This window comes from Chelonoidis abingdonii, chromosome 8 (assembly GCF_003597395.2).
Source record: "Chelonoidis abingdonii isolate Lonesome George chromosome 8, CheloAbing_2.0, whole genome shotgun sequence".
NCBI lineage: Eukaryota > Metazoa > Chordata > Testudines > Testudinidae > Chelonoidis > Chelonoidis abingdonii.
The window spans coordinates 39,207,684-39,225,195 of record NC_133776.1 but is presented as its reverse complement, the minus strand read 5'-3'; the positions used below and the strand labels follow the sequence as shown (position 1 = coordinate 39,225,195).

General features: G+C 39.5%; 1 protein-coding gene across 1 annotated transcript in view; it reads right to left on the bottom strand.

Moving 5' to 3' along the window:
- EPHA4 (EPH receptor A4) overlaps positions 1-9,545 on the bottom strand; it is a 131,172-nt gene extending 121,627 nt beyond the window's left edge. The window contains exons 1-3 of the mRNA XM_032803614.2: positions 9,435-9,545; positions 6,821-6,888; positions 1,683-2,346 (exon numbers count right to left, since the gene is read on the bottom strand). Of these exons, the coding sequence (XP_032659505.1) occupies positions 1,683-2,346; positions 6,821-6,888; positions 9,435-9,525 (823 nt within the window). The 5' untranslated portion in view covers positions 9,526-9,545. The remainder of the gene's footprint in view (positions 1-1,682; positions 2,347-6,820; positions 6,889-9,434) is intronic.
- Between the last annotated feature and the right edge of the window lie 7,967 nt (positions 9,546-17,512).

Genomic DNA, 17,512 nt, shown 5'->3' with positions numbered 1-17,512 from the left:
GCTCATCGCTTCTGAGCCAACAGCTAAAAAAAAAAAAAGTGTTAGATCTGCCTCAGTCAGTGTGACCCACTACTGACCCAATAGCCCTTGAAGAGAACTCAGGATAATCTCCATGCAATAAACTAAGATCCCCTTTTCATTCACCTCCTCCTCCCACAAATTGGATTGTAAAAATGTCAAGGAGCCTTGCCTACAAGTTATTGGGCCATTTCAAAATAATAATAAAATCGCTCCAGCCACTGATGCTCTCCTATAGCCCCCAGTCACCACATCAGCCACATTTGTATGTTTACTGACATGCAAAGAGTTCCAAGCTTCTATTTCACAACATTCCATAAGACAGAGTAATTTACTGTAAATAGAGTGTCCTGCCATTGTGCTGTTAATTTTTCAACTCTCACTGCAGCCCATTGTAATTTTGTGGCCGATAAGATATGCTTATGTTTTTCTCCAAATGAAAACGCTAGAACGAAGGCAGAGGCTTGTGCTTAGCATTGCTTTCCTGCCAACCGTTAATTTCAACGCATAACAATGAACTTCACATTGACTGTAAATTATCATCTAAAAGAATTTCAGTAGGGCATTTAAGAAAAAATAGCTCTTTTCTTATACTGGTCTAGCAGAAAAGCTGTCAGTTGTTTGTGTTATTACCTCACTCTCAATTTCTTAGTCACAAGATATTAAACTTATCCTAGGAAAGAAGCACAAGTAGAAAAACAGAAGAGTGTCCATTATGAAGAAAACTACCGTTCCAAACATCTTAAAGAACAATACAAGGCCCAATCATGCAAGATGCTAAGCATCCTCAATTCAGCACCTTGTAGGATTGAGCTCATTCATCTGTTCAAGAAGCCATTAAAGGCTGATCTTTATTTATGCTCACAAGTAAGGGTTTAGAAGATCAGGCCCAAGATTTCTAATAGTTTACTTATAAAATAATAGTAACATCTTAGGGGGGAAATGTAAATCTTTTGGAGATAATCTGCCTTTTATACGAACTTTAATCCCTAATTCTGCAGAGCCTAGTATGGGAGGTGGAGGCCTGTAGCATTTCTAAGAGTATCCTAGCACCTCCATTGTAATGACAACAATAGAGACCCTCTGAGAAATGAAAATATTTAACAAAGGCAGCAGTATCAAATATCAAATGGTTATTTAATACAAAAGTTTGCAACAAGTGAAACACCAAAGATTTACACTTCCAGGAGAGCTAAAATCATCAAAATAAAACTGAAGTTTCTCTGACTGATTCTTCTCCCATTTTAATACCAAAGTTCTCTACTGCATCCTGAAGGAGAAAAGGAATAATTTTCCTTCTTAGAGTTTTCTCAGCTTAACAGACTTTGCTTGTGAAAAAGAGATCTTTTCTCTTTAAATGATGGTGGCTCCAGTGCATTACTTTTGCATCCAGTTTCGGTGGCTACACCAAAGTAATTCAAATCTAAGTGCTTGTTAGCAAATGCGTTTTGCCTCCTGCTGACTGCGGTAGCATCATTTGTTTTGTCAGTATTATACACTTCTTAGCCTAGCCACCTGGAGCTACTGCACTCTCTCATTAGACACTGCTGTCCCATTGCATCCCACAGGGGCTGCTAATTACTGGCGTTACTCCATTTACTTTAATCTCTCATTCAATTACCCACACTGAGCCCTTATGAAAAGTACAATATGACTGGTCCTACCTTGGCATTCTCCATTGTGCTCATCATAGCCAGCATTGCAGAGACAGTTGCCAATGGGTACCAGCCATTCGCCATCTGCCCCACAGTACATTTTTGGCACATCCTTCTCTTCTGAGTTGTTCACACAGGAGCCACGAACTTCCACTAGAGAGGACGTATCAGCCCCAGTAATTGTGTCTGGAAACTGAGCCAGGTTGCGTACTGTCAATGGGCACTTCTTGTAGAAAACACGGACAGACACCAAGGCGATACAGGCACCTACATCTTGAAAAGCCAGGTAAAACCCCTTCTTGCTCAACGGGCCCACATCACGTATCTCTGTGTTCAGCTTCATGATCCTGTCACCGATGTCCACCTGAGTGAAGCTCTCATCAGCAGCAATGGTGTCGATCTTGGCAAACTGGCTCTCCCGGATATAACGCTCCTTATCATTGTTTGATTCATAGTAGTAAAGGTTAAAAGTTTCTTTGCAAGTTCCCATGACACCTGGCAGACTATTGCAGTCTCTCAATGTGAATTTAATTTCAATATACACTCTCTGAGCCCCCTCGCGGGGAATCCAGTCAGTTCGTAACCAGTTGTTCTGACTTGGCTCCATCACATTGCAGACTTGATAGGTGCGGATCGGAGTGTTTTTCTCATCCATAATGCTTACTTCCTCCCACTGTGATGAATCAAAGCAAAAAGTACATCAGTGTTAACAAAGGTACATCAACTCTTCACTACAGAATTAATCCTTTTGCTTCCACTGGTAGCACACAGCTTTCATTTGTTTTCATTTACAGAAAAGTCGTTAAACCAAGTCATATGTGTTAAAGCAAGTACCTAAAAAGCAGTCTGTTACAGGGAAAGCACGTTCAAAAATAGGTTGGTAAAATACCCCAATGAACATATATTTAAGAACAAACAAAAAAAACATCACACTGAGCTAGGCCAACAATCCCTAAAGGCCCCCACCCATATCTGGCCCATATTTGCTAATCACTGCAAAAACACATACTTCAAGATAGCCCTTGCACTGGAAAGAGTACAATATCAAAAGATAGGCAAAGTATTAATTATCCTCATTTTACAGATGTGAAACTGAGGCATGGTAAGAGTAAGTGAATTGCCTAAAGTCACACAGAAGGTCTGTGGCAGAGCTGGAACTGAATCCAGATTTCCAGAGTCCCTGTCCAGTGTCTTCATAAGGAAGGATGTTTTTGTAGTCATTTCTCTACGCTTTCAAAAACCAGTTACAATCAAATTCCCCCACGAAACCATCCTCAAATTGGAGTGGCAACAGTACAAATTTAGTTACAAATGGATAGTTATTATTGTGAGCATTGCTTTACTGGAGACCAAGGGGGAAATTCTGGCCCCAGTGAAGTCAATAAGACTTTTGCCATTGCCTTCAATGGAGGCAGGATTTCACCCTTGGATTGTTAAAGACAAGGAGAGAGGAATGTGATATTGTCCGTTAATTAGACTCACTGACAGAACTTTGCTTCCTGACACCAAAAATAAAAACTCTTATTTACCACCTTTTGTTTTCATACCATCCTGGAGTCAGAAATCTCAGGCAGTTAAATTTACAGTCTAATAAACCCTAATATGTTATAATGCTGTAGGCAGGCTTTAAACTTGCATTGATGTAGGGATTTCCCTCTCCTGAAGGGAACAGAAAGTAGGGGGAATAAAAAGCAACACAGCTATCGCGTTGGAGCAAATTCAATCCCTGAAGTAACTAACTACATTCGTGTCAGAGAAGTTCTGTGAAGGATGAATTTGGCTCCCATGTGTGTGAACCAATGTTTCAGCAAAAGTGTGATGAACATACCATAAAAGAAAGGAAATGGTGAATAACAGCTTTGAAAAAAATGTTACAGATTATGATAATCACATAATGAAGAAAAGAAAGCCACCACAGTGGCCTTCTTTTGTCTCCTTTTCAGAAAAAGAATCGTGGTTCTGCTGAATTGGGGGGGGGGGGAATCCTTTTTTTAAACATTTGTATTTGATAAAAGCTACAGTCTGGCTCAGATTCCAGGCTGTAAAATGAAACACGTGAAAGTAATGCTCAGAAAATTGTTATAATGCAACTTTCCAGGAGCTTCCTAGAAATGCTTTTGAAAACTACTAAAGGTGCTGCTTTGATAAACGGCAACATTCTTAACACCGTGGACCTCAGCATATAATATCCTGCATTATTTTTATCAGAGTTGCTCTTTTGCAAGTGCTCTTTAATTTAAAAGCCTCCAGAGCAGTTGAATCTGCTTATGGATCTATGGCAGTTAGCAGTGGCACCATGACTTAAAAGTAGTAAACAGGGTAATATTTTAGTTTCTACCTAGAGATACTTGTGAATTAAAAAGGAGCGAAGTAGGTGGGAAATCGATACACATCATGTCACACTACATGTTGCAGAAAAGGGAAAAACTGGAAAGTCATCTATCAATGTAAAACGTAACACGGAATTAGTAACCAGATAGAGTTCTTTAATTCACAGCTGCCGTGAAACTAGTTTTGTGTTACAGTGCTGTTTTTATGATCCATTACTTTCCATTCTCTTTATCTTCCGATGGCCTGCACTACCTTCTGAGTGTGTGAGGGGATGGGAATTTCCTTTAGCACATTCATACAATAGACGATGTAGTTATAGGATTTGATCTGAAGCCAACTGAAGTCAATGAAAAGACTAAAGTCGAATTCAGTGGGTGTTGGATCAGGCCCTCAGTGCAAAATACATGCATGACCTTTTTAAAAAAAAATCTGTTTCTTATTTAATTTTTTTAAAATCTGTCAGCAGCTGAAAACAATTAGAGTCCTAAATTTCCAATCACTTGAGATTATATGCAACTCTAAATGTATGGTCAAAGAAATGTCTTTTTGCTTTCCCTTTAAAATGAACTTTTATAATACAACTCATCCCATGGTTTAATGGTGCACAGAAAGCATTCCGGAAAGAGAACCTCTCTTTCAACTGTGAAACTTAAGAGTAATTCATTAATTAAATTTATAATGCAATACTTTATTTCCTCCATAGTTACTACATATATTTGATAATGGTTAGTTCTAGTCAATACCCTATTTTTACCTTCAACACCTCATATAAACCAATAAAATGCTTAACATCTAAAGGTCTGTTGTAGATCTATCAAACAGGATTTTTTAAGTACATACAATAAGCTACACACAGTTAAAAAGAAAACAAACTGGCCTGGAAGGATAGAACTTCCGGGGTTATTTCTGAACAAAGAAAAAAAGAAAGAGAAAAGGGTGTTCTTTTCTGCTATTTTGAAATAAATTTGCAGCCTATGAAGTTATAATAAATGCTTTCCAAGCACTCTATTGCACAGATATATCATGTGCTCTTAAATTTTTCACTACCAGCTTAAAAATAGAACACACACAGGTCAGTTTAGTCACGTCCACAATAAAACAGTACCCATTTCCTTCTCAAATTTGAGAGGAGTCTTCAAAGATGACTAAGGGGAGGGAGGGGGAATCAAGTAAGTATTAAAAACATACAGAGCTCCTTTGGTCATCAAGTCTGCTACTGACTTATTAAAAGACTCTAATATATTTTAACCTACACTGTAGGTACCCCTTAGTGAAGCATAAGAAAAGCTCTGTCTGAATCATTGACCTTTCCAGGGTATAGAATTAACAAGGAAGCCTGACTCTCACTGAGATAAAGCTGTACCTTTCCCCACCGTCAAAAGATGAGGGCAATTGCCTGCAATCAGCAATGAATGTGTGCTGTCTACACCGCCAGAGGCCTGCCAATCATTCCCCCTCTCTTTAAAAAATAGTCTCAGAGACTGCGCAGTGTTCTGCAGTCAAGTTCAGGCAGAACAACAATGGGGGGCAAAACAATCCTCCATTTTCCCATGTTATGGTTAATTCAAAGCTTATGCATAATGCATCACTAAAATAAATAGCCTCAAATTCCTTCCATTTGCTACTGTTTCCTTTCCTTCTTAGTAGGGGTGGCGGGGGTGGGGGCACAGGGTGGAATGTTAGTCTACAGTGTGTTTCATTAAGGCACTGGAAGAATCCACTTATATAACTACTTATCTTTCAGCCCCTTTATTTTCACTCATTTTGACTTAGTAATAGTGTGTATTTGTATTTAAGAAGGCTTATTTGTTTTTTAAAAAGGATCTGAGTGTATTTTAATTTGATGGGAGCAGGTTGTACATTGCCAACATTTTTTCTTAAATTGTTCACTTTTACAATTTCCTGCAGAGAAAAAGGTTCTGATACATTTTTTTCAGTCTTAAATGGTCCAATCTTTCAAGGTGTAAAGTGCTCTCAGCTCCTATATAGTCCTTGATTGAGGGATTTGAGGGTTCTCAGCAGCTTCCCACAAGATGTGCTCTGCAGCTTGCCTGATTGGGAACACTGCAGGTAGCAGCCACCTTGTGCCTTCAAATACTTACTTAAATTAGCAGCTAAGGTTTTGCATACAAGGGACTATGCTGAAATCTCCCTAAATCCAACCCCAAAACGTGTGACCCTTCCTTTCATGATCTGAAACATAACATACTGTTGCTTACTACTCTTTTTATAGGGTACTCAAAAGAAATTCATATGATTTGCCCACTGTACAAAAGAAAACCCTAATAAAATCTGAGATGGGGGTTTATCTGTACAGGGATCAAACCATGTAATGTTGTTTACACTTTGAAATAAATCTATTTAAACTACTGTCCCTTCACATCATAAGAAAGGTCTGTCTTGTATCTTGTCTATTGATTCCTTCTCCCCCACACCACACACTCAATTTAGAAATAGAACAGCAATTGCTCTGAAAGGAGACTGTCCATGGATATAACAATTACAGGGATGGATTTCAGTTTGGTCGCCAGATCACATTTCTTGTTGGTATTTCAGTTTTAAATAGGCATTTAAGTCCATGGTTTGACCAATCTCCTAATTTTGAAACCCTTTTTCTGCCCTTTTGGTTTCTAGTTCTTCAATGATAGAACTATCCGAAGGGAGTATAGGGTTTCTCCAACAAAGTGTAATTCACTTTATAGGCATGGAAAAAATCTGACCTCCACAATCAACAATAATCGAGACATTAGGACTCTGCAGAAACTTACTAATCAATCTCTTTTACCCTTTTGATCAGATAGTAATTCAGAACTTACCCCTCCTTCCAAAGGACTTGCTATCCACCCAAGTTCCCCCTGAACTGATCTGGAATCCAATAGGGTAACTGCAGAAAGACAGAAAAAAATGGATTCATTTCCAGTTGCCAAAGGTCAAAATGACAGACAGTATTTACCCAAGCATTTCTATACATGCAGACATGACCATATCCAACTTAGATCTAAACCAAAATTTTTTCAGTTAGGTGAATATCTACATTAACTCGATCTTCTCTCACTTTTAAACTTGGAGCATTTTTGAAAGCGAGTTTAACCCCCTTAACTGTTAAAATTTGTTCCAAGGATGATGATCTAACATTGTTAGTACTCAAACCCATCTGTTAGATAGAATAATTCTCAATTAAAAAACAAAGGCAACCAGAAATGATAGAAGATATACCGCAAATGATGAGCTCCCAAATACTCATTTATGTAACCCCTGTATTTTACATTAGGCTACACAAAAAGAATGGGAAAGTACTGTTTGTTAAGATTTAGGATGATCACATAATTCCTGACTCTTGAATATGGCAAAGCCACAAGTGACTTTGTATGGGACTCCTTTCAGACCAAAATAAACACCTTATTTGTTCTGTTTGCTGTTTCAGTTTGATATTCACATCACTTACAGATAGGTGAATATTTTTTAGGAGGAGGCTTCAATAAACTGCTTAGACATTCAGCATATTTGTGACATCACAAGTGTCCCATAACATTGTTCTCACATTCTGGATGTTTCTTCTGCATTTGCAGAAAAATGGGTTTGCCCTTTAAAAAAAAATGTTTTGAGTTCACCAATCTGTATTTGTAGATAAATGAACACATACATACACACTTCAGTTCTAAGAGTAAAAAAGAACAGAACACCAGGTGATTTTAAGTGTGCTGTAGCCCAATCTTGCAATTCCTTGCACTACCCCAGACTCCCATCAAAGGTAGTGTGATTTTGTTATATGCAAAGAATACAAGATCATTCACCTAATATGGAGTTAACTACAGACTTCAAACCAGACCCAGTGAAATTGGTCTTTTCACCACAGCGATTCTGCAAAACCACAGATTCTGAAGACCACTATAAATTAAGGCTCCAACTGTAACAATCAAGTGGCAAACCCCGTTTGAAAGGAAGAGCTCGATTATTGACCGGCCTGTTTATGGCCAACAAGGACAAATGTGGAATCTCTGAGTATTTTTTAAATAGCTTTAATTAAAAATCATCCTCTTGCACCCGTCCATCTTTCATTCCAGACAGATGTTGTAGATTTAAGATGACATTTAGTCCTGTAACTATTTTAAAATGTCGCTATCTCCTTCTCAAAACTCCCCTTCATTCTTCTTTTTGTCCCTGGAGAAAAACCCCCTACATCCATTTGGATTAATGTAAGGTGGATTAGGGAGACAAAGGGAACAATGCAACCCAATTTACCCAAAAAAAAAGGGGGGGGGAGAAAAGGAAACGTGAGGAGAATCAAAAAGAGACACGAAATGAAAGGGAGAGGGGAAGAGGCCAGAGCAACCCACAGCAGCTCCAAGCAGCAGCTTTTCATCTGCAACTCCTTCCATTCTCAAGTTTAAACTCTGGGAGCCCAGTTTGTGTCACATACAGAGCCTCCTTTCAGGTCTTTAATTTTCAAAAAGGCAGGGTGCGTTAGGGGGAATGCAGGCAGGACAATGAAATCCCCAGCTAACTAACACAAGACTTCGTTCCTCAGTCCTCTGCTCTGGGGGCCAGTGGCAGCAGAGCTGAGATTCCAGCGGGCACCGGCTGGGAGAGAAGTCTCAGAGAAGCAGCACCTCTCTGCAGCCAGATGTGCCCAGGTCTATTGCAGGGAGCGCATGTGTGGGTCCATGCGATTATGCAACACTCTTTGCAGCTTCGCCTCCTACCGGCACCCCCTCCATCTCCAGGGCAGGGAATACCCCATGGCTCCCTCTCTCTGATCAGCACTCGCCCACTCCACCAGCTCATCAATAAGAAATTACCCCAGTTCTCGCAGCGATCCCACCGCCCCAGAAAGGGGGCGCGTGAAGAGTAGGGAAACTGCTCCGCGGCGCATTTTACTGTCACTAATTGATCTGCAACCTCAGTCGCTCGGATCCAGCGGGTTCCAACTACTGGGGGCTGGTCCCTGGCCCGGGGTGCGTGCGCGCACGGTGAGGGGAGCAGTGCAAGGCACACTGCCCTGGGAACCCAGGTCAGGCTCACACGCGCGTGTATGCGGAGCCAGTCCACACGCAAGGGGCTGCGCAGATGTCAAGTCTGCGGCAATCTGGCCGCAGGAGGCCCCGCGCCGCAGCAGCCCGCTTCAGGCTAAAACTTTACTGGCCCAGTGCTGGGACAAAAGTCTCCGGAGGAGGCGCCGAGCGAGCCTGCTGGGAACCAAATCCCGTCTGCAGCCAGCTCACAACCCCAGCAGCTCCCGCTGCATCAGGGACTCTGCACCTACTAGCTCTCCCCCCGCGGGCGGGTGCCCAGCCCGCAATGCCCCCGGGTGCCAGCGCCTCGCCCCCCCTCTTCCCTGCTGATGAACTCTGCTCAAAGCCGCAACTTGCCCCAGGCACACATGAGCCCCGAGCCCCAGCCAAGAGCCCGGCTGCCCCCCTGTCCACCTACCTTCATTGGCCGGATACACCCGAGAGCCGGTGACAGCGCCGCAGATCCCCCAGAGGAGCGAGAAGAGGGTGAAATAGACAATCCCAGCCATGGCTCGCCCGTGCCAGTGCCGCTCCAGCCGCCTCTATCCCAGTGGAATAAATGCTTCAATGGGGAGGGCAGCAAGCTGTAGACATTGCCAAGGGGGCGGGGGCGGGCGGCTGACGTCTGCCCGTCCATCAACCCCATTCGCCATTCGGAGTAGCTCATGGCAGCTCAAACCCCACCCTGCTGCCCAAACCCGCCCCACCTCCCTCTTAGCCCCGCCCCCAGTTGCTTCCCTGGTTGGGCTACGCCGCACGGGGCAATCGGCTGGCGCGGGGTGTGTGCCACCCTCCAGGCAGCACTATCCTTCTCATAATGTGGTTGAAGGCTCTTGTCTGCGGTTTGGCAAATGGGGAGGTGGCTGCGATGCTGCTAAGCCCCTGCCTCTCTTGAGCTTAAGAGCTAACAAGCGATGGCCGGACAAGAGTTAGGAAGGCTGCGATTAGTAAATTTACCCTAAAATTAATGGGCTGAGTTTTTGGTAGTTTGTTTTTTGTGGTTGTTTTTTAAAAGGAAAAAACTCTTTCAACCCAAGAGCAAAACTCCTGAGCGCGAAAGGAGCTGAACTTGTTTCTGACCGATCTGTATTATTCTGGACTTCATGGTGTTTAATAAATGTTTGGTAGGGGAAGTGATGTGCAAAGGGAATATATCGAATTTTTTTTTGTAGAGGTTAGCTGTTAATTTCATGCGATTTCCCCCAGTCCCCAACTCTCAGTACGCACACAAGTAATTTGCTCCCAAGACGGGAAGCAAAACAAACGAACAAAAATAAAAACCCCACTACTTTCTTGAGCATCTGGTGACAGGTAACATATTTGATCTGTCCCCATTAATCCAGCAAAAATGTCAGCACACACAGATTTGGTTTGCACGTTCTGACTCAAAGCCAGCGAAAAGAAAAGGGATTCAAAGTGTGACGAAATACATATGAGAAATGGGGGAGGAAGTGTGTAGGTTGTCATTAACAGTAGAGCATTGAGAAATGAGAAGTCCCTGAAGCTAACAACTCCTCAAAGTCGCGCTACTTATCTTGTTTCCAGCGATTTCCTTGGAGGATACTCAAATAGAAAAATCGAAGAGACTGGTGCAGCGTATGCTATCCACCCGCCGCGATTCTTCTCGCATAGTCTTCAGTATCTGCAACACCCAAACCGATTTCTTTTGCTTGGGGGAGGATGATCAGTGAGCTCCAACCATATTGATAATGCACATTGCAAAAAAATAGTGTCATGCCTCAGAAGCCAGGGCAGGGTATGCTTTTTCCTCTGATATTTGTAAATAGTGTCATACACACACACATTCATTTTAAGCTGATAGTTGGCAGGAGAGGACATGCCCTTTAATGTATATTATCCTGGAGCATCCTTGCCTAATCAAGACGAGGAAAAAGTTTGCAGTTTCTTGCCCTTTCCTCTTAGTGCATGGACTGGGGTCAGGATTTCCTCACCTCAGCCTGCAAGCTTAGGGCTGGCTTCACAGAAAAGCGCTGGTCTCATTCACCGGCGGAGTTGGTCATCATAAACCAACAGCACCACCTCGTGGATTGAGGGATAGCTGGGGAACCCAGACAAAGACGTCAACGTGACAAGTCAAAGGATGAGGATTCTTTTTAAAGGTGTTTGTATCTAAATAATTGTCTGGTGCTTAGAAATGAACGGTTGCGTAATACTTGCAGCACATTCACTCGTTCCCTGCACATTTTTAATGCTGGAAAAGATTTAATGTGGAAGGGGTGATTTTATCGAGGGAAAAGAACCATCACTTCTGTATATAAGTATGTTGAAAAACCCACAATATATAAAATTAGCTGATTTCACCCCCACCCCCAAGTGTTGTAATAACAAAATGTGGGATAGCTCTGAACGCGAGAGAGGCTTTAGTGTCTGCTACTGCTGATCTGGTGACGAGACTGTCGGGGTTATTAATTATGATTAGCCCTTATTATTTCCTTATCCTTCATTATTGCCAGAAGCTAACAACTCGCCAGTTGCAGCCTCTGCAAGCTGGAAAAGTGGGGTTGGACTATTTCGGCTCATTTTTTCCTAGGTGGAGAAGAGGATGGTAACAAAAAGTTGGGGGGGGGGATAAAATCTTAGCATTTAACATTTACAAAGAAATGTAGCTGAAATATACAGTTTTCAGATGATGTTTTCTCCTCTTGCAATTAAAAATAAATAACAAAGGGGGTTGCCTTCACTGGAATTTTAAAAGGGCGCCAGTCCAAACGTGTACCGGAGTCTGCATCCGTATGAACAAACACACAGTGTTCTAACTGAAAGGGGATGAGGGGTGGATGGTGCTTTTCTCTGCTGCTGGGGAAATTCATTCCGATCTCTGGGCGCTGTTAAATCATCCCTGGACCCTGCCACAGATTAATTTTATTCCTTTGCTCAGCAAAGGTATGTCTGAAGCTTCTCTCCCCCCTCTAGCATCCCCCACACACGTCAGAATGTGCTAGATTGCACCAAATGGCAGGTATTTTCCAACCAACGCTATGCCATCACCACCTGCTATTCTCCCCCTTCAAATGATTCCGGTGAAACACATGTAATAAACAAATGTAAAGCAATTACCATGTGTCATTTATGAAGGCAAGGCTCGATTCTGCACACCAATAGGAATGTTCCCTGAGGAGGAGGCCCTCAGTTTTCTGAAAAGATGTAAACCCAATCATTTTTTAATGCACATGGACAGCAGCCTGTGGGACTTTTAAAAAAAAAAAAAGGGCAATGAAACTGTAGTAATATGACTTTTTCCCACTCCTTTGGAATATGCACTCTGAATATTAAAACCTTTCCCATTGCAGCTGCCTCAAATCAGTGTGTCCTTCTCAGTTACATGCAGTGAGTTTAAAAAGAAAAAATAGCCCCTGCCTCAGACAAATACTCTGCTGAACTAGGAATCTGTAAACACTCACTGGAAGGGCAAATGTAATTGCTCTTTTGAAGGTATTATGGTCTGTAGGGAAAAAATCAAGTTTTTGTTCATTCTCTGAACATTATGGACCATTTGGTTAAAGAGATTCACAGATACACACACATATATACCCACTTTTATTTATTTATTTTTTAAAGCAGAGATTCAGAGCCTCTGTCAATGAGTAAAAATAGAATGTGTTGACATTTTCAAAGCAGTGCAGGGGATTTTAATTTTAATGAGAGATCTGTGGCTGAATCCCTGCACTGCTTTGAAAACTCTCATCCAGGAGAGTTTTTTTTAAAATCTCTAAATGCACATTTACATTGAGCCCATGCTTTTAAAGATCCCTCAGCATTTGGTTTATTAGCTAGTGTCACTATGGTAAACAATGCTCTTTAAAAGTATATATATTTTAAAACAGTCTGAACTTCTGCTTTACAGAGGGAATATTTCCTTCCTTTTAAAAGAGAATGTAAGAAAAACCTCAGACTAACTTATTCCAACGTGATAGCTTGCAAAATGTTACTAAATTCTTATATGTATAAACCTGTATTTAATAACTGATTGTATGATAAATAATAAATATAATAATGATAAATAATAATGATTGGTGTATATATATTGCTTTTCTTCTTTAAAATGCATTGCAAACACTGGCTAATTAAGGCCCTGCAGCTGCTGGATACCAACCACCCTTTCGTTGTGTGGAAAGCAAATGGTTTTGGAATACTCAGTTTCTTTGCAGAATTGCACCCTAAAGAAACAATTAAACTTTTAAGGTTTAGTTTAGGTTTGATAAGGATTGGAAGTCCATTCTTAACTCACCCTATGCATCAAGATATTACTGATATTGGGGGTTAATGAGAGTTTTGCTGCATGTGGAATGAAGAACCTGGCCTATTATAGTCCTCTCTGCTAATACAGCATAGCAGCAATAGATGATCCTACATCTCAAGTTTTCAGTGAGACTACTTAGCACAATCATCACTGTGCATAGCATTACATCTTGGCAGGATTGGGCCCCACATAAGCTGTAATATTTAAGTCTAATGGGCAGAACCAAAGACAAGAAATGGCAAAATTCCCACTGACTTCTGAGTAACGAGGATTTCAGCTCTAGTCCTGATCACTTTGATCTTCAAAACTTCTTTTTAATTTAATAGGAATTTTGGGCACAGATAAAATTCAAAATTGGCTCAGAATTTGATTTCCTCGGCAAGAGATTTGTTGGAATAAGCATGCAGGATCAGGGCCTTAATATCTTCAGTCAGATGCCTTGGCTTGATAGCTCAAATCCAGACCTTTTAAAAGATTTTTTGAGTGATGTAAAATGAACTATTGCTGTGAGTATTAACTCTAGTTTATTCAAAAGAGGCCTATAGATACAAAATTCTTCACAAAACTACAGCTGTCAATTTTGAAGTGTGACTATGATTATTTTGTAAACACAAGACAGAAATATAATAAGAATCAACTGTTTTATGATTAAACAGAGCTAATTTTCTCAAAAAATAACATTGTAAGCAATATTGTAATATAACTTTATGCATCCAAAGACAGAGACTAAGTTGTTGTTATGTTTTGTTTTTGTTTCTTAGGATCCAGTTACCATAACTTTTGTCAACATTTTTAAATGGCTAATATATATATATATATATGCATCAAGGTATTGCTGATATTGGGGGTTAATGAAAGTTTTGCTGCATGTGAAATGAAGAATCTGGCCTATTAAATATATATATATTTAAGTGTGTTAATGTTGTTTTTGTAATGAGGTTGCTAGGGTCAGGATATGAGGGGGAGGGTTTCCCACCAAACATTTCTTTGACATGCACCACTAACAGTATCCTAAAGATAACTCGTATAGCTAGTATACTTCATTCTTGCAGTAGAAAATAAATCCTTTAAGTGGCTGTTCAGATAATGGAACTTTGAAAATAGTCCTTGCAAAGCAAATGCAGCTTTTAAAATGTTGTACTTCCAGAGCTTAATTATCTACAAGGTTTCTTGGCCTAATGTGGGGGGAAAGGCGGAGCTTATCTCTTTTTTGGCTATTTATACAAAAATTAAGCCAATGATTAATTAAAGCAGTCTGACTATTTCTATTTTCATACCTCAGAGACATCCAACAGATCCACTCTAGGTCAATGGAAACTTTATGGGAGCAATGAAACAGTCAGGAAAAACGCCTCCCTTTTTAGTAACAAAACACAGACTTTTGTAGTAATGTCAGAGAAATCAATCTGAGCTACACAATATTTTTAAATCATTCTAAAAATTATTTTATTGTATTAGGATCATTTACATTTATTAGAATAAAGCGTTTCAACATAAAATCACCACAGATAATGCAAAAAGGGACAGTAAATGGAATGCACTAAAAATGCACAATTTTACCAAAACTCCACCATACTTCCCACTACCATCTAATATTTTGGTCCTAAATAAACTTTCTTAAAAATCTCTGCCAAGATAATCACAATTTCCTTGCTTTGTATCTTTTATAACAACTCTACATTCATCTTAGTTCTAACATGTGTAATTGAGATTTAGACCAAATTCTGCTCTTAGTTATATTAAACCAAATTAACTCCAGATTACAAGGAAAATCTCAGAATTTAGCCCTTAACTTTTTGTTACAGAAATTGGGATCTGTTACTTTTTTTTTTAAACTGCCTATTAACAGAGCAATCTGCTCTGTTGTCAACCTGCCTAGTAATATTATTGTGACCCACTATCAGAAGTGATTCAACTTTGATGGGGACTAATCATGTTTGCACCATAATCAAGTTTACATAATTTAGATAGGCAATTTAATGCAGCTCAGCAAAGCATAGCCAGGTTTGCTCTATATTCAAAACTTTTGAAACCACTTTTACTTGAAGGACATGTTGTAATAATTAGGGTGTTGTGTTAAATGTTTGGTCATGTCTATTTCATAGAGGTTGACCAGGACTGAATTATTTAGAACAGTTTATAAGTCTAAAAATCAACAAACAGTGATGTACACACACATACACAAAGAACACATTTCAGGATGATTTAGGTTTTTGAAAGACTCAGTTAAATATATTTTACCCATTACTTTTATATTACCCTTTTTATTGAATACTTTTTTATTTATACTTTTATATTACTTTTTTCTAACTTATTACAATAGTCCAAAATATTATATATAATCTATATTATTAAGATATTTGGGCATTTCCATATAAGGTTGGTCTTAAATATATTTTTGCAGTTAGTGTATTTCTTGTTAAACATTTGACATTAACTTGACACTAAAACTAATTCATATTTGTTGAGTTATTTTACATGACACAAATGTATCTAACAATTACAATAACCATGAATGCAGTAGAGACCAGAAAAGAACTGTGATTTAGTACTAGCATTCTGGTCTTTTTTATTTAATCTTTTCAGTCCTTTATTTTTCCATGTCCACCTACTCATGTCCGTCCATCTCCCAAGAAGCTTTTTGCTGTCAGTCAAGTGACAGCCTCAGTAGGTGGTTTGTGTGTTCAGGGACCTCTTGAGGCCCAGCACAACGTTTAGATGGAAAAAGGAAAAAAGGAAACACAAGCTCTTCCTTTAGTATGCAGTTCCACAATCTGGAGGAAAAAATCACCTGAAAAGTCCTTTCCCACAAAAATGCAAGCCCATTTACTGAACTCCCACACACCTTAAGCCCTACACAGCTATTTGGAATGGAGTGTAAAATCACACTAGGAAGTTTAGCACTCATAGTCTAGTTGTCAAAAGGAATAATGCACAAAAGATGGACCTTTACCAGGCTAGTCACCAGAGAATTGCTATAGTTTCCTTCCCAGTACAAGTCTTCAGATGTGCCTAAGCTTTCCCTTGGATTTACAGATTCTTAACTGACTTGTGAGTATTCATATATATGCTGATAAATTACTTGAGGAAATTTATTACTAGTAATGTGAGAATAACTGTTGCCTTCTTTATTTGTTATGAGTAAGATTTTACTTCTCATTATATAAAGTTGTACGAAGTGAACATCTACATGTGGATAATAGTTTAGTTCTGCAAAAGGCAAGCTAGGGGACTGAACCTTACTGAGGTGAACAGGAGTTTTGCCATTAACCTCTATGGGAACAGGATCAGGCCATTAGCTCATTTTAGAATCCACACAGCTAAAAATCATAGCATGGAGTCAGACTTAGGCATTTCAAGTTGCTTTTATTATTTTTATTAGCGATAGCCTTCATACAGCTTGCAGAAAATCTGATATTATGCTTGTTATAACTAGGCACATGTGACAAACTGAGGATAGATAATAGTTTTGCTTTCTTTTCTGATCAGCACTAGTCTCTAGATCAGTGCGTAAATAGATAAGAACCATAAATGAAATGTAACAAGATTTTAACAATAACAATAGAAGCACTAGTTGCTACCCTGCTATTTACAATACTCTTCTAATCTCAGTGTTAGAGTGACATTTATAATATACCACTGTCAGGTCCTAGAAAGAAAATTGGGTCACTTAAAAATATTTATGAAGACAGCAATATTTATGATGCACTTTATTCTTTTTATCTTTTTATATATATTTATAAATTTATATTTATATATATAGAAACACACACTGATAGATTCTGATAAGAGAAAAGGGTTAGGGGAAAAGTGAAAAGAGATACAGATCTCTCAGAGAAAAGAATTATATACCAGAATGTCAAGTCTGGTATTATAGCTTTTCATATAATAACCATCAAAAATAATAAATATAAGAGCCCATTTCTGCTAGATGTCTGTAAGCACAGTCCATTATTGTAATCAGCCTTGTTAATACGGACAGGCAAAAGGCAATCTGCAGCTTTTTGATGTAGAAGTGTGACCAATAAACCTGTGCAAATATCTTTATAACCCTGGAGGTTGTTCATGGTGCTGGCACAGATGCTTGGCAACCCAATGAGAAATGTTTGTAGAGACATTTGATTTAAAGGTTATTTAAAGTTGAAGTTAATGAGACCTCAATTATTACAAAATGCTTTTGGAATGTCATTGGCTTCATAGTGTCAATCTATAGCCATTTCTTTCATTGACATTGC